The sequence below is a fragment of the Myotis daubentonii genome, chromosome 18, assembly GCF_963259705.1.
Source record: "Myotis daubentonii chromosome 18, mMyoDau2.1, whole genome shotgun sequence".
Lineage (NCBI taxonomy): Eukaryota > Metazoa > Chordata > Mammalia > Chiroptera > Vespertilionidae > Myotis > Myotis daubentonii.
The window spans coordinates 38,152,834-38,177,364 of record NC_081857.1 but is presented as its reverse complement, the minus strand read 5'-3'; the positions used below and the strand labels follow the sequence as shown (position 1 = coordinate 38,177,364).

Sequence of the window (24,531 nt, the reverse complement as noted above, 5' to 3'; positions counted from 1 at the left end):
AAAAATATATGCACATATATGCAAAGGGTAGCATACTATACTTTGTTCTATGCCTTATAAAGTTTTAACAGCTACTTTTCCTACGAGTATGTGTATGTACTATATACAGTACTATGAATTTTTATGCTTTTATATATTGGGCTTTTCTTTCAAGCTTCTTTGTGCTAATGAAGACAGAAGGCCCACATCTTCACCTTCCTCAAGATTATTTAGAAAGAGAAGCATGGCTAAGGAGGGCTTGCAGTCCCTAATCCCAGGAGTTTCCAAGTTTAGGTTTCAGTCTGGGGGACATTACTGCTACCTTGAAGGTCGCGTTTAAAAACACCTGACACTCTTCACTCCACACTGGACCCTGAGAGGTGTGGCCGGCGAGATCAGGACAAGAATCCGCAGAGCTTGCCCGCAGGACACCCGGCGGGGCTGCAGAAAGCCCCGTGGCTGTGATAACATCAGGGCCGCCACCCTTCGCCGGAGGGTGAGCGGCAGGCAGAGGCTGCGCCTGATCTCTGATCTCCGCGTCTCCAGCACCTCGCACAGGTGCTCTGCTGTCTGACACAATCAAGGTCCCTGCAAAGAACGAAAGTTGGGGTTTGAAGCGCATAATGACCGAGGGCGCCCAAAAAGGTGGATTTACAGACGCCAAGGTGATGATGCCACCGGATTCTAAACCATAGCGGCGAGGTGGGCGGGATGTGCAAGAAGCCCCGGGGAGGTGTGTGTGTGTATGTGCGCGCGAAAAAAAAAAAAAAGCCCCGGAGAAAAAACAGGTGACACAGCCACATGGCGCGTCGGTTTCACTCTTTTATTTAGCGGGAGGGGGACAATAAAAAAACAAACAGCTCTGTTACGGGGCTACAAAACCCCAGGTCCACGTGAACTCGTAACGTAAAACAGGAAGCCCAGAGCCACGCCCGCCGAGGGCGTCCGCCACTCCCCGCGGTTACCCGGGCACCGGGGCGGGAACGGGGCGCGCCGGGCTCCGGGCGAGGACCCGTCCCTGCCGCGCAGCTTCTCGGCTGCGGGACCCGGAGCCGCGCCGACCTCGGCCCCGCCCGGGCGTTAGCGTGACCCGGGGCCGGTGCGCGGTGAACGCCCGGCGGCCTGCCCCGCGGGCTCCAGGGGCTGTGCTCTCGCGCGCATGGCGAGTGGCGCTTTCCCTGGCTGCTCACAGAGGCCAGAGGGACTAAGATGGTGTCCGTTGGGCGCCCCGGGAGCGGCCTCCAGAAGGATTTACGGACCCGGCAGCCGGAGGTAGGAAGTGGGGAGCCCAGAAGTCCCGCGCCCCCACGGCCAAAGCACAGCCGAGTACGCTCCCCGACGGAACCGGTGTTTGCGGGCAGAACGCCCGAAGCCCGGAGAGGCGGGGCGGGATTCTGATCACCATCTCGCGACGTCTCAGTGACGTCGCACAGCAGTCGCGTGTTCCACTCTTTCACCTTCAGTCCACTCCCTCAGTACGTGGGCCTACCCCTTTAAGCGAGTGATTGACAGTTATTTCAGCCATTCAACGTCCCTAGCACCATCCAATCAGATTTAAACTTCTCTCAGCCGCCAAAGGAGTTGGAAAAAGGGATCGAAAGAGGGAGAGCTCTTTCGCGCGAGATCGCTGTGAGGCGGCCTCTGAGGGGAAGAAAACGCCAGAAAAGATGGCCCGACCTTCCGAGTAGTGGATTAAAGGACGGGGTCGAAAACCAATAAAAGGGATGAGGAGGTGGGATCATTGCTTTCCGGAGCCAGAAGTACCGTTACAGGGCACACTTCTTGTCCAATCAACGCCTCCAGACTTTGGCTCAGGTGACCACAGAGTGCGAGGGGCGGAGCTACAGCCTGGCGCGAGGAACCGTTAAGATGGACAACGAATGTAGCCAATGAGGTACTCCGACTGAGGCGTTGGGAACCCAATAACAGTGGCCGGGCGGGCGCCTTCCCGGAGCGCGGGGAGATGTAAAGACAGACAAGTAGTTTTCCCAATGAGGCTGTAGAAGAGGGGAGCTACTTGGCCAATGGAGGCGGCGGGGCGGGATCCTTTGCAGCGGCGGAGCCCAAGATGGCGGCATGCGGTTCCGCTGTGTGAAACCAGCGCGGGGCGGCGGGTTCTTCAGCTCCGCGGAGACGACCTCCGGCGACCCGCAGCAATGAAGGGGAAAGAGCGCTCTCCAGTCAAATCCAAGCGCTCCCGTGGTGGTGAGGATTCGACTTCCCGTGGGGAGCGGAGCAAGAAGTTAGGGGGCTCTGGCGGCAGCAATGGGAGCAGCAGCGGTAAGACCGACGGCGGCGGCGGCGGGTCGCGGCGCAGCCTCCATCTCGACAAGTCCAGCAGCCGAGGCGGCAGCCGCGAGTATGACACGGGAGGGGGCAGCTCCAGTAGCCGCTTGCACAGTTACAGCTCCCCGAGCGCTAAAAATTCCTCGGGCGGGGGCGAGTCGCGCGGCAGCTCCCGAGGTGGAGGCGGGGAGTCACGTTCCTCGGGGGCCGCCTCCTCCGCTGCCGACGGCGGCGAGTACAAGACCCTGAAGATCAGCGAGCTGGGGTCCCAGCTGAGTGACGAAGCGGTGGAGGACGGGCTGTTCCACGAGTTCAAACGCTTCGGTGATGTGAGTGTCAAAATCAGCCATCTCTCGGGTTCGGGCGGCGGGGACGAGCGCGTCGCCTTTGTGAACTTCCGGCGGTCAGAGGACGCGCGGGCGGCCAAGCATGCCAGAGGCCGCCTGGTGCTCTATGACCGGCCCCTGAAGATAGAAGCCGTGTACGTGAGCCGGCGCCGCAGCCGCTCCCCCCTGGACAAGGATTCTTACCCGCCGTCCTCCAGCGTGGTCGGGGCCTCGGTCGGCGGCCACCGGCACGCCCCGGGCGGAGGGGGCGGAGGCCAGAGATCACTGTCCCCCGGCGGGGCGGCCTTAGGATACAGAGACTACCGATTGCAGCAGTTGGCCCTTGGCCGCCTGCCCCCGCCGCCGCCGCCACCCTTGCCCCGGGACCTGGAGCGGGAGCGGGACTACCCGTTCTATGAGAGAGTGCGCCCGGCCTACAACCTCGAGCCCCGGGTGGGCGCTGGAGCAGGTGCTGCTCCTTTCAGAGAAGTGGATGAGATCTCACCGGAGGATGATCAGCGAGCTAACAGGACGCTTTTCCTGGGCAACCTGGACATCACTGTGACCGAGAGCGATCTAAGGAGGGCCTTTGATCGCTTCGGAGTCATCACCGAAGTAGACATCAAGAGGCCTTCTCGGGGCCAGACCAGTACCTACGGCTTTCTCAAATTTGAGAACCTAGACATGTCTCACCGAGCCAAAGTAGCAATGTCTGGCAAGATTATAATCCGGAATCCTATCAAAATTGGTTATGGTAAAGCTACACCCACCACCCGCCTCTGGGTAGGTGGCCTGGGACCTTGGGTGCCTCTTGCTGCCCTGGCACGAGAATTTGACCGATTTGGCACTATACGCACCATAGACTACCGCAAAGGTGATAGTTGGGCCTATATCCAGTATGAAAGCCTAGATGCCGCTCATGCTGCCTGGACCCATATGCGGGGCTTTCCACTTGGTGGTCCAGATCGCCGCCTCAGAGTAGACTTTGCAGACACAGAACATCGGTACCACCAGCAGTATCTGCAGCCTCTGCCCTTAACTCATTATGACTTGGTGACAGATGCTTTTGGACATCGGGCACCTGACCCTTTGAGGGGTGCGAGGGATAGGACACCACCCTTACTATACAGAGATTGTGATAGGGACCTTTATTCTGACTCTGATTGGGTGCCGCCCCCGCCCCCAGTCCGGGAACGCAGCACTCGGACTGCCCCTACTTCTGTGCCTGCTTATGAGCCACTGGATAGCCTGGATCGCAGGCGGGATGGCTGGTCCTTGGACCGGGACAGAGGTGATCGAGATCTGCCCAGCAGCAGAGACCAGCCCAGGAAGCGAAGGCTGCCTGAGGACAGTGGGGGACGGCATCTGGATAGGTCCCCTGAGAGCGACCGTCCTCGGAAACGTCACTGCGTTCCTTCTCCTGATCGCAGTCCAGACTTGAGCAGTAGCAGGGATCGCTACAACAGTGACAATGATCGATCTTCTCGTCTTCTTCTCTTGGAAAGGCCCTCTCCAATCAAAGACAGACGAGGTAGTTTGGAGAAAAGCCAGGGTGACAAGCGAGACCGCAAAAACTCTGCATCAGTTGAACGTGATAGGAAGCATCGGACAGCTGCTCCCACCGAGGGAAAAAGCCCTCTGAAAAAAGAAGACCGGTCTGATGGGAGTGCAGCCAGCACCAGCACTGTTTCTTCAAAGCTGAAGCCCCCTTCCCAGAAACAGGATGGTGGGACAGCTCCTGCTGCAGCCGCCTCTCCCAAGCTCTGTTTGGCCTGGCAGGGCATGCTTCTGTTGAAGAACAGCAACTTTCCTTCCAACATGCATCTGTTGCAGGGCGACCTCCAAGTGGCTAGTAGTCTTCTCGTGGAGGGCTCCAGTGGAGGCAAAGTTGCCCAGCTCAAGATCACTCAGCGTCTTCGTTTGGACCAGCCCAAGTTGGATGAAGTAACTCGACGCATCAAAGTGGCAGGGCCCAATGGTTATGCCATTCTTCTGGCTGTGCCTGGAAGTTCTGACGGCAGATCCTCTTCCTCCGCCACATCAGATACTGCCACCTCTACTCAGAGGCCACTAAGGAACCTGGTGTCCTATTTAAAGCAAAAGCAGGCTGCTGGGGTGATCAGCCTCCCCGTGGGGGGCAACAAAGACAAGGAAAACACCGGGGTCCTTCATGCCTTCCCACCCTGTGAGTTCTCCCAGCAGTTCCTGGATTCTCCTGCCAAGGCACTGGCCAAATCTGAAGAAGATTACCTGGTCATGATCATTGTCCGTGGTGCGTCCTAAAGTCCATGTGTAACTTGTATTTACTACTTTGACATGGTTCCTGTTTTGTGATGTATAATGGGATACAGCATTAGGTGAAATTTTGTTTTTAATTAGTTGTTTAGTTGTAGCCTTTTTCTTTTTTATATTTTTATAAACCTTATAGAAGTCAGGATAGTTTAGTTATTAAGTGAAAGCAATGCCCTGAAGGTAGCAGGCAGATGGATTTACTTTAATTAGCAGTTCCCACTCTTATGAGTAACTTTTTTCCTCCTCTTTGGTTGTTTTTCTTTTTTAACCTTGAGCTTAAAAAAAAAATCCTCAAAGTTACAAAACCAAAATTCTGAAGTCAAAATCAGGAGGAAAAAGCCCATTGATTATATAAAGATATACACCTAAAAATGGCTTGATTGGTATGTAGGTAAATAATTTCTGTACCAGAAATATTATTTGTATGAAAAATTTTGATCAGGGACCTCAAAAAGTATAAGCTGGTAAATTGTATAGCTATGTAATTGTTTTAATCAGGTATTTGAGTATTTCTCTTAAAATATACGGTTTATTCCCAGAGAGTTTGCTTTAACATAATGCATTTTTACCATTAATTCTTGAGTTCTGTATCCCGTATATGCACTTTTGGTTTGTAGCTGTAACTGTTCAGTAAAAATTGAGGAGTATGTTACAAACCATATGTCTTATGCTTACACTAGTATGCAAGTGAGTAGGTGCTTTTAAACTCAGAATTCTTTGGTCAGTTATTGGTGTGTGGGTTGTTTTTACTGATTTTTTTTCGAGAGGTGTAGCAGGTACATTTCTAATTGTGCATATTTCAAAACTCGAGTGTTTTTCATCAAAGATGAGTTTTTGTTTTTGTATTCATTCAAATTCCTGATTTCAATAATAGAAAGAAGAGTTGTCTGCAGGCTCATAAGTCATCTTTTGTTTCTGTGGGCATTAATCAGATTGCAGAATTTTTAAAAGTCATCCTGAAATGCCTTTGACGTGCTCTTAAAATTTGGCTTGTATTCTTTTCATATTTAAACAGTAGCGATGACATTACAGTATGGAAAATGTTTGGACTATCTTTGAAATCTTGGGCTTAATATTTGCACTGGTGTCCAACCACAGAGAATTAAAATGTCAGTGTAAGGAAAACCCTTTTTTATTGTTTTATTTTCCCAGGCATCTGGAATTAATTCAAAATAACCCTCATTCACGGTTTGTTTGTTTTTTTCCAAAGCTGAAGATTATATTGACTTCTGGTTCTTAACAAGGGCTTTTGCTGCTTAACAGTAATGGATGATTTTTGAGGCCTTTTTTTTTTTTTTTTCCATCTATTCCTTAGCCCCCAAGTCTAGTTTCTCAGGTCATTAGTATACCCACTCCCCCACTCCCCAAAACTCCCTCCCCACACACATACACACTGCCCCCAATTTAAATGCTGAGGACTTTGGCTAAGGCCCTTGATATTTAATTATGATTAGAAACTTTAGGACCTTTTGGATCATGGTCATGTTTCTATTCTGTGAAAGTGACTTATTGAAAGCCTAGCAGAACCCAACTGTTTTCTTTCTGTTATCAAAGCTGGTAGTTTAAAATAGCACCAATAATAACCCAGGGAAGTGTCATGTAATTTTTTATTTTTCATTATGACAGGTCTCTAATGCATGTCAGCATGAAAGCCTCACCACTGCTGTGTCTTTTGTTTTGTTTGGTTTTCATTATGCATTCATAAATATTCTTCTTAGGTTTAGAGATTTTTGTTGTTGTTGTTTTTAAACTGGAAAAACTAGTCATTTTGAGGGAAGGAAAGTACTAGGCTATGAACACAAACACCCTTGGTTAGTAGGGAAAATACCTAAAGCCCTACAATTAAAGCTTTGGATGCTTTTTGCTTTTTTTTTTTTTTTTTTTTTTAATACATTTGTATTGATTTCAGAGAGGGAGGGAGAGAGAGAGAGGAAAAAACAGTGTTGAGAGAGAATCATTGATTGCCTGCCTCCTGCATGTCCACCACCCGGAACCCACCCTGCTACCCTGGGCATGCACCCTGACCAGGGGCATGCCCTGATAGGGGAATCAAACCATGACCTCCTGGTTCATAGGAGGTCGGCACTCAACCGCTGATCCATGCCTGCTGGGCTGCTTTTTGCTTTTTAAAAGGCCAAGTGTAGCAAGGTAATACGGCATAGACACCTGTTCAGAAACTAACGCAAGTGTGCAGTCTGTGCATACATGGGGTCAAAGTACAGTTTGGCTAGATACATTTTTCCAGTTTAAATCTCACTAACCATTAACTTTTGAATATCTTGTGATAAGATGGCTGGACAAATGATTTTGCTCCTTTAGGGAGTGAAGTCCATGACATCTAATTTTATGATAATCCAAAGTGTGTGCTCTCTCTCTTTTTTGTGTGTGTGTGTGTGTGTTCTTGCTCCATGTTTGTGTGAAGTTTTACTTGACATTGCAGTTTTTGTTAAATCTGGGAAATTTGTGTTTCAATGTTTTAGGAACAATGGCTTGATATCATTTCTAAACCTTTGTATTGTAAATACCTAATTATGTTTTGTTTGGTGCTTACCTACAGAGTGCCATCATTCAGATGAATCTCTTATTTGTGATGCCCATTCTCGTGCAGTTTTATAATATTGGTGAAATATTGACTTAAATCTTCAGAATGGAATGAAAGCAAAAGTCTAAAACTGTCTGGTCTGATGCTGATTGGTCAGAATTTCATTATTTCAGCATTGGGTGTTCTTTGTAACAGCCAATATTTTTCTATTTCTTATACTTTAAAAAAAATACTTGTTGATGTTTCTGGAATTCGGTTCAAATGAATGGAAAGAAAATTTCTTCAGTGTATCAGTTAATGACTTATTAAGTATTACTGGTGAAAACATCAAGCTAATTAAGACTTTTGGATCACCACTTCAAAGTTTATGGGAAATTAAGCCTTCAGCTCCTAGCCAATTTTATAATATTTTGTTGGTTGTAACTGGGATTCTTAGTAGTAGAAAGAGTTTTCCACACAAAAAATTAAATTCCTAGTTTAAGATGTATACTTTAACTCTTAACTGAGCATAGACTTCCCTTTAAGGATTACATCTTAAAATGTCCATCCTCTGGCTTGTATAAGTTTTTGACACATTTTGAAGGTAATATATTCTGGCCCTTCTTAACTAGATCATTTGAGGTACAGGAGTAAAAGTAAGGTGTGTGTTCGTTGCTTTCAGAGTCAAACACTGTAGGTTTACTTTAAAACTTATGAGCAGGTTTTCACTGACATTACCTTATTTTATTTTAAATCCACTATTTTTAGACAGTGAAATTGCTCATTATATAGGTAAAGCTTGAATTGCAGTTTGGAACCATTCACCAAAAACTCTGTGGTAACAGAATTAGGAAATCCTCTTGAGAAGAGGGCCTTTATGACTTTCCATGTGAAAAAAATTTTGGAGAGAATTTCTGCACATTTTTTTCTGTCTCTGCCACAGTGCATGGTTTTGAGATAGAAGTTAGGTATTAGAACAAGCAGAGGAGACATGGATGTGACCCTGTTAACATTCTGGTAATAGTGATGTCACTAAGGGGAGAAAATGATTTCAGGTCACCACAGTGAGCTGTCCATCTTAATAAAAAGTTTTATGTGTGTGATTTAAACAGCACTGAAAAGTGAAAGTCCTAAAGTGTTCTTGGCTGTTTAGCAATGGGTTTATGTGAGTGTTTTCTTAAAGTAACAGTTGCTGTCTTTGGTAACACAGATGAAGGTGGATTTTTAAATGGTTTTGTATCTGGACCCCTTTCTGTAATAACGGAGCAGTTCTGTATTGCTCCATATAAATTACAGAATGAAAATAGAGGGGGTAAAAGTTTAACTAAATTTCATCTTTTTACAGTTTCATTTTTTAAGTTATATGTAGAATATATTGATTATAGGTTGATTATAAACTTGCTGTCTTCTGAAATTTTTTTCAATATGTTTTACTCAGTTACATGAGTACAAAGGATATTTTCAGTCCTATAATCCTCACTTAATTGCAGTCTTTCAAAAAAAATCCACCCTATTCTACTTGTTATTTGTCTGTTCATACAGTAAATTCGTTTCAAGGTTTGTGCCAATGGGTATTATTGGTGCTTTTTGAGGTCAAGGTGGACTATCCAGGAAGGGCTTGTTAACGATGTGTTCATCTATGATGGCATAGGGAAAAAATATATATTTTTAATATTGTAAACATTTTTACTGAATAACCTTTTTTTCCCTTCTGCAAGCAAAGCTGGTGAACAGTGGATGAAGATACGGAAATCAAAGCTCTAATGGACCTTTTCGAAGAGAAGTTGTGGCTTATGTGGAGTTTACATGGGCCTCTTGATGGAAGAAAGCTAATCTGTTTAGTATTTGTGCATTTTACTAAAATGGCAGCTTAAAGTTGTGTATCTGCTATTGTGATGCCAATGCCGGTGTTTTAAGTGGAAAAAAATGACCTCTTGCTTTGTGCTGTGTACACAAGATTTCTGGAAAAGTAAAGAAAAACCCTTTTTATGGCTCACACAGCTTAAAAGTAGCTGTCACTCAAACGTGCGCTCACAGTTGAGCTGCTTTTGTTTTATTCTAAATAAATTGTTTCTTTTGAGGAAAATGTTTTTCTGCCTGGAAGTGAATTGACGGCAAACCTTTGACCCCTTTGTTTGCAGCTGAGGCGTTACTTGCTGCTGCTCAGATCTTGTATGTCTTGAGCAAGAAGCAGGGAGACCATCACTTTGACTTACCGCGGTGTGTCAATTCTGAAGGATCACTAGTGTTACTGTGACCCCCTTTGTTTGCAGCGAAGGGGATCATTTGCTTCTCGGTCCTCAACTTGATGAGGAAATGGTGCTGTTGGCTGGCACGAAAGAAGCCGGGGCGAGCACCGTAAGCCTCACCACAGTGCACGAGTCGGGGGCTTTGCTGGTTTGAAGAGCCGGAGTTGCTGAAATTTAAGTTTTGATTTATTTTGTTCACCTGTCACGTTTGGCCTTAGTTTCATTTTTAATTTGAAGAAAAGTTTGCAATTGCTTTATCTTGCACTTAACATTTGCACCAAATTGCCAAAAGAAGGAGAATGCTCCGTTTGCTTTTTAAATGTTAATGATGATGTTAATAAAGCCTTTCCTGACACATTTGAGGAGCTCCTCCGTCTCCAGGGGCTTCTCACCAGAGGTATGCAGTGATGGGTTTAGTTCTGAATGGATGAAGAGTTCCTGAGAGCTAGCGTTTGTAATTAGAACCGTTACTTGGTATCTGTGCCTTATTTGACCTGTGGTTCCACATGCCTTGGATGTGCATGCACCGTGACGGTTTCATAGGTACGAACGCACACTCAGGCCCAGACACCTCGGTCGGTAGTACAGATTGTGAGGAAAAAATGGAGGCATCCTTAAGGAGGAAAAGTGTTTGCCTTTAGTTCCTGCGTTATCCTGCACAGGGGGTCCTGAGCTTTGGAAGCTGTTCCCAGTGCAGGAGAACAACTCCCCTGTTTGCAGCAGGAGACTTCGGTGCACAGTGACAACGCTGGAGTTCAAGAGGAAGCCAGCAATGCTGCACCATTGGCTTCAGACACCATTGTTGTTTGCCAGTTGTAAACTTAACTAGTTGCAGACGAAGACCACCTTGACATGCAGGCTTGTTGGGCTTGTTTTGAATTTTAACCTCGGATGGAAGAGCCTAGTGCTGTCTGTCTCCATGCGGGATGATGATTACTTAGGCAACAGGTGATTACCAACAAAGGATGCCACGCTTATACTCTGCAAGGTGGTGTTCCAGTGGCAAACAGCTGTATAAGCTCTTGTAAACAGGTAAGAGGGTTTTTAGAGGTCAAATTGCATTATAATTAATAGGGATTTTAATGTTGGGGGTACGCTTCTCTGGAAATCTTCAGGCACTACCTCCCCTTCACCAAAGTATTGTATTTATAAAATTCCAGGCCAGAACTTTTGTGCTGCTATTTTTATTTTTTTAAAAAACAAAATGGTTGTGGGAGCCAAAGCATTGAAATCTTGGTTATGGATTTGGGGCCTTGATATCCGTTAAAATTTTGACATTTTCCATTAGCCATGACCTTCACCCTTAGTGGTGATTTACTGGTGCTGGAAGAATTTCCTGCTGTAAACCTCCAAGTTAACAAAATTATAGTATGTAGCAACAACAACAAAGAAATGTGTACCATCAGACTAGGAATGATAGATAATTTAGCCAAAATGGTTCGTTTTGTTTTTTTTTCCTTGTCCTACAAAGAGATTAATTATAAAATTTGGCCACTACAACTTTAGGGCAGTGAATAGGCAATGTTGACAAGGCTATTACATCATTTTCGTGGTCCATTTAGTCTTCCCAGGCTTCTGAACCCTTGCAGCTCCTCTCCCCAACATTAATCAAGAGTGAGATTTTGGCAACTTAACACAAGCACAATAGTTTAATGTATAATACAATTTAGGTTTTCTTGATTTATTTAAAATGGGGGGGAAAATTGAGAATTTTTTAAATGAAATTTAAGGGGGAAAGTGTTCTGTTTGTTTTTTTCAGGTTCTCAATGTGTCTTACAAGAGTTTTTAAACATCTGCTTAAGAATTGGCTGCCATCTAAAGCTTTGCTAAATGATCGCTTACCTACATGTCTAAAGGTTTTTATACCTGTTAGGAATGTCAATTTCCAGTGCATTTTCTTTCTCTGGTTAGTTCATACTGAAAGCCCATTAAGTAATTTTTCCAGTTATTAAACAAGTATTTTAAATTACTATAGCGATTTGAGGAAGATTATGTTACACTCTACATATTTCTGCATATTTGGTATCTTTCTAAGATCTTAGACTTCCTCTCAGGAATTAGAAGAAATGTTGCACCAAGTTATTTGCTTATTTGTATATGAAACTGTATGCAAAATGGAAAGGTCCACAGTATGACAGTTTTGAAATTAGTCAAGAAGTTTTATTGCCAGCTATACTGGGAAAGAAAAATTAATTAGGTCAACTGTTAGATCTAGGGTTCTGGTTTTATAAATTGGAAACCGCCCTTCTGAAATATTGGTGTGGTTTCCCAATGTCTTTCATATGATCTAAATTTAGGGTTCTACTCTAAAGGAAATAGTTCCATGAACATCTCTGAATTGATTTGTGCTCATGTTGGGAAGCCCCGCTGTGAGTGTTAAAATTGAAAATAGGGATTACCCTGACTTTGGTAAATCAACCTTGATTTTGTAAATTGCCACTTCTGTAGGTTAAGTTATATTGTTGTTTCCAAGTTGTTTATCTCAGGCAATAAATTTAGTACTTATAACCCCCTGGCAATGGGCAAGGAGACACCTGATTGGTGGTGTTGCTCTTATATCAGTCAGGGGCAAAGCAGATGTACAGTCCTTAGTTCATCCTAGCTTGATGCCTGTGTCGGTGGCCAGAGCTATTTCATGCCTGAGGCACATAAAAAAAATTTTTAGTACTTAATGACTTGTATAACATCTATTTTCTTTTTGCAATAGGATATCCGATTGTGGCTTGTCTGACCACCACCTTCATCTCCCATCTTACTCCCTTTAAGCTTCCCTGGTTAAAAGACCCTTTTACTTAGTAACTTGAATTATAACCTAGTTTTAAATTGTTAGCAGAGGAATTTATTGAATAACAAAATTCCTTCAAACCTCAGACAAGATTGTTCTTAGCAAGTAAGAAGAGATTTTGACCTTGAAGTAAAGTGACATAACCATAAACAGGTAAATAGTTAAATATCAGGAGAAAAATTCACAGTTTAAAACAACTATAGGAGAGATGTCACAATATTTCAGTTGGTTTACTAATGAATTTTCACAGGTGATAGGGGTATATGAATGAGTAGATGAAGTTTAAGGTTACTTTAAGCTAGAATGGTCATAAAAAGCCTTACAAAAGAATTTGTTAGTTGGAGAAGGATGTGGAATGGGGGAGGGAGGTTGGGATTAAGATGTCAGGCAGACAAGCATGAATCACAATCCAGCAGCCTGTTGTTTGATGGAAAAGATGCAGGCTGAAGCTTGGAAAAGGAGTAAAATGGTTGGGTCAACAAAAACAGAATCCTGAGGATAAGCCAGTTTGAGGAGGGCACGGAGTGAGGATGCATAACCAGTTGAAACATGTTGATTAAAAGTAACAGTATTAATAATAGGAATCATTTATCAAATACCCCCTTCAGGCCAACATTCTGCCAGGTTCTATTACACATTGTCTCATGTCTCACCACAGACCATAATCTGATAGCTAGTAAGTGATAGAACCAGAATTCTAACCAGGCCTTTATTGTCACTGTACTGTCACAGTTCGCTCCTCTGCGGGCTGGGATGGGATTGAAGCTCTAACCTTACGCATATGGGCAATAGATTTCAAGCTACAGAGTGTGTCAACATTCATAGCTCTTGGGAAACATACAGGTCCTCAACTCCAATCCCAGACATTCTGGGATTTGTTAGGGCCAGCATGGCCCAGGAGCCTGTTCTTTCACAAGCTCCCCAGGTAAATTCTGCTGTAATCTATGGTCAGTGGCCGCATGTTGAGCAACACTGGCCCACAGAGTGGAGTGCTGAAGTATGTACATATTTAAGACATGGGAAGGGAACATGGTGCTGGGAAAGAGGCCCCGGTAGGAGAGCCAGAATAGTGTTCTGTCTCTGGAGCTGAAACGAGGCCCTTCCAGATGATGAATTAAAGCTGTTGCAGAGACAAGCAGAATGAAACGACAAATGCCATGGAATTTATCACGAAGAGTGTCACTTAAGTAACAGTTTTATAGTCATGTGATTATTTCCTCAAGGAATTCAGTCTTGCTTAGTATTTAATTTTGCCTTAGAACAGTCCGTGAAGAAGGGCCACTGTGTAGTTTATGATATGCTAAAGGGATACCGGAAAAGTTTGTGACTTGGCTAAGGGATACAAAGCCAGGACCTGATTGAGATATCCTTGAGTTTGCAGATGTTAATCTAAAAGTAACGTGACTATAGTCTAACTTAAATTAAAATTGCAGGTGATTCTAGGATTGCATGTGTATGGACACATGTAAGTTATTTTCCATGAATGAACATCACCTGTCAACTACCTTCTAACTAGGTTACTAGTAGTATGGAGACAATGGAATCATAGGTAAAGTTGAGTGTATTTTTGACTTGTAAATAGTTGAAAGATTTCCTATTTTGAATTAGGCATACTGGGTTGTCTTCAATTAATGTAGCTAATTCTTCAAATATTTATATATTTTATTGATTTTTTACAGAGAGGAAGGGAGACGGATAGAGAGTTAGAAACATGGATGAGAGAGAAACACCGATCAGCTGCCTCCTGCATACCCCCTACTGGGGATGTGCCCTCAACCAAGGTACATGCCCATGACTGGAATCGAACCTGGGACTTTTCAGTCCGCAGGCCGACACTCTATCCACTGAGCCAAATGGGTCAGGGCATAATTCTTTAAATATGTAGTTACCTATTTGATAGCAGGCGTTATTCTAGATCTTGGGGGAGTATATTGGTAAAGAAAACGGGCAAGTTTCTCTTTTCTCATTGAACTTACTTTCTGATGGAAGAAGGGAGATAGTAAACCATGTTAGAGCCTGTTGCCAAGGACAAAAGGTTTGAATTTTAGTCTAAGGGCTGAGTGCAATGGAAAGTTATTGGAGGTTTTAGCAGGAGTGATGTGATTTGATCAAGATTTGACTACCTGTCTAGGAAAGTAACACAAATTTCCTTATATTATTCCCAAGATCAAGAATAACGCCTTCAGTGGATAGAGCATCGGCCTGCGGACTGAAGGGTCCCAGGTTCGATTCCGGTCAAGGGCATGTACCTGGGTTGCGGGCACATCCCCTGTAGGAAGATGTGCAGGAGGCAGCTGATCGGTGTTTCTCTCTCATCGATGTTTCTAACTCTATCCCTCTCCCTTCCTCTCTGTAAAAAATCAATAAAAAATATTTAAAAAAAAAAAAAGAATAACGCCTGACATATAATAGGTGCCCAAATATTTGAAGAATTAATTAGCTACACAAATTGAAGATAAACCAGTATAGGTAATTCAAAATAGGAACTCCTTCAAACATTTACAAGTCAAAGATAATATTTCCTTCAAAGACAAATTAGCATTTCAGATTTTCTGTAAGACTGTGTTCTTCAGAGATCCGCAGTGGCCCATATTTAAATACCATAATAGAGATTTTATTTCTTCTTCACGTTCATAATTGGCCACCTCGAGGTTTCAGAGCCATCTTTCTTCTCGTACCTCATTTTCTCATCATGTTATTTCTTACTCTCTGCTTTCATCAGACTAATGACAGTTTCAGTCATAGGCATATGTAGTCATCATTAATTTCTGCTATAACACATGGACCGTGCTTTCTATATTTCATAACTTGTCATTTCTCCAGTGGTATCAAACCAAACTTCCTTACTAAAAGTCAGTTTAGAGGGTCTTTCTGTAGAATGGCTGTCATCCTATGTAAACCAAATATATGCTCATGCAATTTTTAAGTGCTGAATTGGTATCTGACCTTTTTTCCAGATGACCAACAGACGTCCCTTTACCCAGGAAAAGGACTTCATGCATTTATGTTCAGAGTAGAACTTTGATCACGGGCAAAATTAAGACTTTGAGGTGCTATATACATACATATTTTAAGGCATCTTGGGAAAATTGTTGTCCCATGGAATTTTTATTTCAGCAAATAGAAACTGACAATAGTTTTGCTTTGCTCTCAAGATAAGCATCTAGTGTGTGTATATTCCTTATATACAGAAACACTTCAATAAACTCGGTACCTTAATTAGAATTGTTCTGAGTTCTATATAGCAGAGGTCTTAAACCTGGCTCCACATTAGAGTCAACTTTTTAATGCCAATGGCTGGGACAGTTGCTCAGAGCTTCATAAAAATTGATCTAGCCCTGGCTGGTTTGGCTCAGTGAATAGAGCGGCGGCCTGCGGACTGAAGGGTCCCAGGTTCGATTCCAGTCAAGGGCACATGCCTGTGTTGCGGGCTCGGTCCCCAGTGGGGGGTGTGCAGGAGGCAGCCGATCAATAATTCTCTCTCATCATTGATGTTTCTATCTCTCTCCCTCTCCCTTCTTCTCTGAAATAAATAAAATAAAATTTAAAAAAAGTTGATCTAGGTCAAGTGGGACTCTGCCAAGTTCCCAGTATGTGTTTTGTTTTCAGTGCCCCAGGTGACTTCTATGTAGCCAGGGTTGAAAACCACTGCTCCAGGAACAAATCTTAAACATATAGGTTCAGTACAGCAGGTAAATTGCTTAGTCTTTTACAATCCTTGCTATTAAGAGTGTGGTCCAGCAGCATTAGCAGCACTTGGAAGTTTGTTAGAAATTCAGAATTGCAGAGCCTCACCCCAAACCTGTTGAATGGACCCAGAACCCCAGGCGATTAGTATGTACTTGAAAGTTTGAGACGCACTGCTTAAGATGTAGATACAGAAATATTCTCTGTAATAAAAATAGATGATTAGACTCATCGCTTATGAGTAAGATTCCCAGATTTGTGCATTAGTCAGTGACATTAACTTTAAAGAATTTAAAAAAGATTTTTTAACAAGAAAAGTAGGCACAGAAGTGTTCTTAGTGAGCTTCTGGCGACCAGAGACCAGTGGTCTCTGCCACCAAGACAGGGGAGGGGTTACTATTGACTCCTACGTGGTTCTTGATTTTTTTATGTTTATGTCTTTTTTCTTTCCTATTGTGTTCTAGTCCACTCTTTTCATTATGAGATAGAACATGTTACCTTTTATAGATACAGATGAGGTTATTTGAGCCTCTGTTTGATGATAGGTGTCCCCTAATTTAGAAAATTTGGTTGAGGTATGTTTAGAGCTTTTAGTGGGGAGATGGATATGGACAGGACTAAGGAGTGGTTCCTAATGACCTTTCTGTTTTAATTTAAATATAGTAACTTCATAAGTGAACTGATTTTTCTCACATAGCAATAAGAATCAAAAATCTAAATTCAATTCATCTTAAAGTTCACAATAACAAATAATGTAACAAATGTTAAAATTCACATATGCTAGCAGGAGTGGTCCAGTATGAATGTTCAAAGAATAAATTGCAACATATCAATTCAGACACAGGAATGATATTTTTAATGTGTTCGTTTTTACGGTTAAAAATACTGAAATACATTTGCCAAGCAACCATGTCGATACCAAATGAAAAACTGCAGCTAGAGTATTCTCACATCCCACAGTTTTTAAATTGACGTATGTGTTATATAGAGATTTTTTTTTGTCAAGCACAGCACTGTCAGCATCTCTAGAAACCTTTTCTAGGGTTTATTGGTGACTTGCAGATTTCTCCTGAGACCTGAGGGGTTCGTTTTTAGTGGAGACTTACCTATTTCTCCTGAGAAATCTCATTTGTGAAATTTACCCTCGGCAGTGTTATAATCTCACTGAAAATTCATTCTACAAAAGGAATGAATGCATCTGAACTTTAAAGTTTGGTGATTGAAAATACTTCTGTGATACATGAGTGGGGTTTGCTTTAATGTGTTGGTTTAAAGGTATTTTGAACCTTCAAAGACACTTTTGCTTCTGTGTGCTACTTCTTAAGTTTAGAGATATCTGAAGGTCTAATATAATTTTTTAAAATACATATGGTATTGGATCTACCTCCTCTACTTTAAGACCATTTCTAAGTATAGTAATTGGTTAAATGTCTTTTTTTCCTCCTGGGTTTCTTTTTAGGAACTACTGAGAATCAAAAACCTATAGCCGACTTTGGGATATGGCTTTATTATTCAGCAACTAAAAGATGAGTTCTAATTGGCAGACTTCTGGCATTGGCACTTGTCCTCCTGTTTCTATAGAAACGGTTGGAAGTCAGAGCTGTACAAGGGAAAGGGTAAGTTTCTTTTAAACTCCATATTTATAAACCCATATCTTATTAACTGTGGCATGGTGTCAGTTTTCACATAAAGATATCCATCAAGGAACTAGAGCTTAAATGTGAACTACTCATTTTCACTTGAGTGGAAACTGACATCAAGTCATTAAGTATCAGGAGGGTTTAAATATGGATTTATTTTTCTCATGACTCTGACTTCAAGTTTCTTGAAGCAGTTAACTCAGTATAATTTGCATGTTCAGTTATTTCTAATTTAGGGGGTCATAAAATTGATTTTTATCCTTTTAGATCTAATTCTGTTGTCCTTTTCAGTAAGTGAACATTGGAATATAAAATTGTACAGAGGACATTTTAAAGGTCCGCATGAATTATAAGTCTTTTCTTTGGAACAGACTTATTTTTTAATATATTTTTATTGATTTCAGAGAGTAAGGAAGAGGGAGAGAGAGAAACATCAATGATGAGAGAAAATTGATTGGCTGCCTTTTGCACGCCTCCCAGTGGGGATCGAGCCGGCAACCCGGGATTGTGCCCTTGACCGGTATCGCACCTGGAACTCTCAGTCCGCAGGCCGAAGCTCTATCCACTGAGCAAACCAGCTAGGGCCAAAGTCTGATTCTTTACACTATATAACAAGTACTGTACTACTGACCAGTTTTTAGCCTCTCTCTCTTATCCAAGCAGGAAGGGGTCATCTGCTGGGCATAAACATTTGTTCTCATTCAGGCAGACACCCATTATTCGTAGAATCTGAGACAGCTGCCAATTGGTGAGTCATCTTACTGCTGTGGCTTCAGAGGGCTGCGCATAGCTGGGGCATGTAGGCTTGAAATTGTTTAGTCGAGTGTGAAAATTCTGATCTACAGGTTGGTGTATATAAATGATTTACACTAAACTGACTAGTTTTGAGATATTGGAAGATAGTATTAGCTCATGTCCTTTAAAACATACTCTCTCATTTCCTTGATCCCGACATGCTACTCTCAAGTATACTGGGATTGTTATAGACTTCTCTTTTCCCTGCTAAATGAGCATTCATGTTGGTTGACACAAACCACAGAATGGGACATTTTGGCTTTATTTCAACTCAAATAGTCAGTTATGTAAAAATAGCATAAGAAGTGAAAGTTGGAAGTTTTTCAGTAGGGAAAGTGAATTCACTTTTTAAAATTTCACTTCATAACTTAATGCCTGAAAATAGATTCTCACCAAGAAATGTACACCTCTCTTCCTTAGCTACTGTGTATCCTATTCATTTCCCTTTGCTCACTGTGGCTTGAATGAGGCAAAAATAGAATTGAATTTATGATTTTTGAAGGGAAGGTGACTAGAAAAAAATTAGTTTTTGTCTGTATGCTGTCAAGTATCTAGAAGGGGTTCTTTGGCCCTTAGTGTCAGGGTGGCTAACTCATCCTGGTTTTAAAACTGGAAGTCAAGAGTTCCAGGAGCTCCCTCATCATCAGCCAAACCCAGACCTTAGTCACCCGATCTTAGTTTATTCTCTGCATCCCTGAAAAGGCCTCTCTAAGTGTTATTGATCATTTTGGAGATTTCACAGTATACTAGCTTCCATCAGAATGTACCAGAGATTAGGTTCTTTTTTTGGAAATTATTGTCATATTTGTTTCAGTAATACTAGGTAATGCCAGCTTACCTTTTATAGAAATAAGACATACATTTTAAACTGATTTACTTAAAAGTGGATTCCAAGGACTTTCATTATTTTTTTATTTGTATATGTTAAGACCATCTATATATATAAAAGACTAATATGCAAAGTGTCCCCTTGGGAGTTCTACCGGGAGTTCGATTGCTCACTATGATTTGCGCTGACCATCGGGGGTGGCGCGGAACATGGTGGGTGACCTGTGGCAGGGTACTGAGGGAAGGAGGAGGTGAGAAGGCAGGGGGAGGAGGGGAGGCGGGGAACCTGATCGGCCCTGATCGCCAGCTAGGCCTAGGGACCCCACCCATGCATGAATTTCGTGCATCACGCCTCTAGTAAGTGATAAATGTGAAGACAACTGGGTAGGTATTTGTGGCAAATGTAGCAAGTGAGGCAAATAGGAGTCAGAAAGCCTCATATAAGTTAGTTCTGGCTTAAGAAATGGTTAGGGGTAGAAGTATTAATCACACTATGTTAACCACAATTGTTGTGTTCTGATTATAGAAAGTACATTCTAACCTGGCTGAGTGTTGTACCTGCCTGGGGACTTGGGAGTTAACCTGGAATGGGTCCATCCTCCTTATCTGAGAAGTGCCTTTTATCATGGAAAGAGGTGCCTGCCTTTTGCAACCCTTGCCCACATTGCCTGTGACCAGTAACCATTATATCCATTCTTACTCCTTTTGCCTACTTCCCCATGCAATCTTTGTCCTTCTACCCGATATAAGCAGCTGGTTTATGGGGCGGAGGGTAGAGTAGATTTTTGTGGATGACCTGCTGCTCTCCCACACTGCCAGCATTATTGGGATAAATGCTGATAAATGATTCAACTCTATTTTCTGCTTAATTGGCTCAAATAGTGACAGGCAGCAGGACCCATTGGTCGTCCATTTCAAAACTACTAAAGGTTTTTAAAAAATATTGAGCTTTTGGTTTTATATTGAGGTAGGAGAGAAACCACTGTCCATGTTTTGTATTATGTCTCTCTTTAAAACAGTTAAAATACAATATTAATAGACTGTTCTTTCTCCTATGGAAACAGCCGATTTTACTGTTATGCACGTTTATTCAAATTTTTTTTAATGGTGCCATTCAGATTTAGACATTCATTTTCTTTTCTTAAATATATTTTTATTTATTTCAAAGAGGAAGGGAGAGGGAGAGAGAGATAGAAACATTAATGATGAGAGAGAATCATTGAAGGGCTGCCTCCTGCACGCCCCCAAACAGGGATCGAGCCCACAACCCAGGCATGTTCCCTTGACCAGAATCGAACCTGGGACCCTTCAGTCTGCAGGCTGATCCACTGAGCTAAACCGGCTAGGGCAAGGAGCTAACTTTTTGCAAACATAGCATCATATTAATATGCTGTTAACGTAAAAAACCATGGAAACCTGTAAATAATTTTTGTGAGTTTATTTAAGCCAAACTGTCGACAAATGCTGGGAAGCAGAACCTCAAGGAATTGAGATAATGCTCCGGAGAATGGCCAGTTACATCTGTATTTATACTTTGCAATCAAAGGGAAGGTACTTAGGTGAGTTACATGAAATTCATTGGTGATAGACTAGAGAGGCAGGAGAGAGCAAGTGGGGAAACCCCTGGGATTGGATAAAAAGTAAAATGATAGACACATACTTAGGTGGGTGCAGGAACAATGAACATGATGATGAAGGAATTTGTGGTATCTGTCCTGGGGCCCAGCATATTAGGTTGTGCTTCTGTTGTAATGTACCCCGCGAATCACAGAAGGACGCCTCAAGAAGTCGAATTGAAGAGTCACATTTATTGCAATCTGGGACTATGAGGGGTCATTCCCAAATCTCATAGTAACAAGATGGTCGAAAAACCAGGTTTATATTAGGCAAAAATTACAAAGGTATTGATTACATCCCAGGGTTTGGAATGAGGAACCTGGTTCGCAAAAAAGCAGTTTACAGAAGCAGAATTAAGCATGTTAATTACAGTTTTGGGTCTCGGGATCACTGAGTTGATAGGAACACATTATCTAGAGCCCTCGGGTCTCAAGACCACTGAGTTGTCAGGAATTCATTATCTAGAGCCATCGAGGCAATTTAGAGTAATTGTGCTGTCCTGGTCTTGAGAACACTGAGTCAACTGGAACGCATCTGTGTCCACTAAGACAATTCAGGATAATAGTGCTGTCCTGTTTCCCAGGTACAGAAGAATGTGCTTTCTAAAACCAGGAAGATAACAATCAGTGGGATAGTCATTCAATCGAATGGGATGATGTATACGATTCAGAAAATCAAAATAACTTTTCTATTGTTAAGCCAAACAGCAGGGTTAGAGTTAAACTACAGTTTCTACCTGAGATGGTTGCTACCATACTTCACTTCAAGGGGTCCAGAAAAAGGGAAGTTACAAGTTACTAGACATTTCAAAGAATATGTTATTATAGATGCAAAAAGACAGATCGGCTCAGTTAAGGTGAAGGTTGACCTTGTCAGTGAAGATACCGGCCTAGGATGTAACTACCCACCATAACTGCTTTTAGTTAAAGTTTAATTTCAGACCATCCTCTGTGGTTACTTTAGGTCTCTGAGTTTGCAAGACCTAAAGTAATGTACCCCGCGAATCACAGAAGGACGCCTCAAGAAGTCGAATTGAAGAGTCACATTTATTGCAATCTGGGACTATGAGGGGTCATTCCCAAATCTCATAGTAACAAGATGGTCTTCCCTGCAGGCCTTCCCACGCAGGCCTTCCCTGAGTTTATTAGGTTAGCACGTGGCCCCTTTCGTCCACAATGCCTAGATTATTTGAAAAGATCACAAAATTACCACTAGTCCACGTCAGTATAATTGTTGCTTTTGTTGAATTTTAAACTAGAGAATCATTAAAGAACAGAAACCAAGGGCCATGATCTAACGAGCGCTGGTAATCAGGTTTCAGAATTGGCTCTGTCCAGGACTTTAGGCAAATGACTTGGTTTTCATTTGTTTTTGTTCCTTACTTATAACATAGAAATAACGATACATTTCCAGCTTCCTCACAGGATTGACATGATGATGAGGTGATAGGTGGGAAAGAACTTAAATTTAAAAGTACTGTAAAATATAGGTTAGTATTAGAAATAGTATTTAATGACCTACCAGTATATAGAAAATTCTTTAACAGTGATGGTATGGCATTGAGCCAATTAAGCAGAGAATGGGTTGAATCATATATGAGCGTTTACTGCTGGCAGTATGGGAGAACAAGTAGGTCATTAACAAAAATCTGCTCTGCAAGACCCATAAGCCAGCTGCTTATATAGGGTAGGACAAGGATTACATGGGAAAGTAGGGGCCACAGGCATGGGGAAGTAGGAGGCTAGGGTGGGACTCCATTGTTTGGGCAACAAGGTTATTAATCTTCCCAGGACAATAGGCCCTTCCCAATGAGAATGGTTCCAAGGTTGACTCCCAGGCCCTGGGGGCATACAACTCCCAGCCAGGTCAGAATGCCCTTTCTTTAACCAACACAAGGCAATCATGGTTAACAGAGTGAGGTTAATATTTCCGATAACCATAGCTAGTCCCCAGTATTCTATTTTTGCCCCTAACAATTTGAGTTAGAACAAATTTATTAAAAGATAACTGCTTTCGATTAAATTAGCTTCATAAACTCATGGTAATGCCCAGAAGCCAGGGTGATCTAGAGAGGAAAGAGAGTGAAACCGGACAAGAAATGGGTCCGGGCTGCCTGTCTCTACTTGAGCCAGTTAAGCAGAGCAGCGTTGAATCATATATGAGTGTTTATTCCAATTCTGCTGGCAGCATGGGAGAGCAGCAGGTCATGCATGAAAATCTGCTCTGCTCTCTCCCTCCCCCCCATCCCCCATGAACCAGCTGCTTATATTGGGTAGAAGGACAAAGATTACATGGCAAAGTAGGTAAGAGGAATAAGAATGTATGCAAAAGGAATACATGGGTATTACAGGCATGGGGAAGTAGGCAAAAGGAATCAGAATGGGCAAAATGGTTACCCATTACAGGCAATGCTGGAGGTTGCAAAGGCCATTGTTTCAGCAACAAGATTGTTAACCTTTCCATAAGGCCAGGAAGTTCTTGGATAAGGATAAGGAGAGTGGACCGAATTGAAAGGTTAACTCCCAGGGCCCAGGGCATACAACTCCAAGCCAGAATAGTATGTGCTTTCTTTAATCAGAACAGAACGATCACAATTAAGGGAGCGTGATTAATATTTCTTATAACTATACCTAGCCCCCACTATTCTGTTTCTGCCCCTAACAAAAGCATTGGGAATTGTGACTCCACCACTTGCTGGGTGTGTACTTTCTTGATCCACTTATTCATTTGTAAAATGGGCATTTTAGTACCTGCTGAAGATTAAGTAAGACAATATATATAACGTACCTATCTCAGTGACTAGTATGTATTAGATGTTGAAATAAAGTTATTCACCAGTCTACCACTCCAAACACACTGGCATAACCAAAGTCTAATATTTGTTTTCCTTTTTGTCCCCTAGGGATCTCTTGAGGGACAAGACAGGAAATCAATATACTATTTTGCCTTTCTAGAAACCCTATACAGATTTGCGGTAGCATTTCCAGATTATGGATTCTTAGAAGTGTGTCGACATCTTATACTATTGTCCAAGAAAAGTAGTAAATGAACAGGAACATCATGAGTTAATTACAATGAATAATTAGTCTACATATTCAGATTTTTCTTAGTCCACACCACCCAGGTTTAGGGTGTCTGTTCCCTTAGAGCAGGATGAAAAACAGCTCTGTTGCATAAGATTCATAAATCAGAATTCAGTTAGGAGTTCTTTAGTTGATCCTGCTTAAAATGTACAGTCTGCTGTCTTAGGAGGAAAGCAGAGTTACCCTGGGTAGAGGCTCTTTTGAAAACAATTATTGCTTAAAAGGGAAAGGGGCATGGAGGAAAGTGGTTTTTAGTAATTTATTGATTTCTTTTATCTTCTCTTTTGATATATAAAGCAAATAAAGGAAATTGGAAGCTACTGTATATGCGGGTTTTTTTGGCTTGGTACAAGTATATGTTCCCTTAATCCGCACAATATATACCTGTAGGTTGGTGACATCCTGGTTACAGAGGAGGAAATTGGGACTTAGAGAGGTGGAGA

General features: G+C 42.5%; 1 protein-coding gene and 1 pseudogene across 6 annotated transcripts in view; both read left to right on the top strand.

Annotated features, from left to right (window-relative positions):
* The first annotated feature begins 821 nt into the window (after positions 1–821).
* The window catches only part of RBM15 (RNA binding motif protein 15), a 31,911-nt gene continuing 8,201 nt past the window's right edge, over positions 822–24,531 (top strand). Inside the window, exons 1-3 of one of the 6 annotated variants that reach the window (XR_009449819.1) lie at positions 822–4,863; positions 9,546–10,685; positions 17,585–17,741. Coding sequence is in view for 3 of the 6 variants with exons in the window: in XM_059673831.1 (XP_059529814.1) it covers positions 2,004–4,863; positions 9,546–9,661 (2,976 nt within the window). In the remaining 3 variants the exon portion in view is untranslated. Of the gene's footprint in view, positions 4,864–9,122; positions 9,491–9,545; positions 14,130–17,584; positions 17,742–24,531 lie in introns of those variants that run through there. The other 5 variants (XR_009449820.1, XR_009449821.1, XM_059673831.1 and 2 more) reach the window with 5 other exon arrangements.
* On the top strand, positions 12,161–12,305 carry LOC132221452 (small nucleolar RNA SNORA48; annotated as a pseudogene).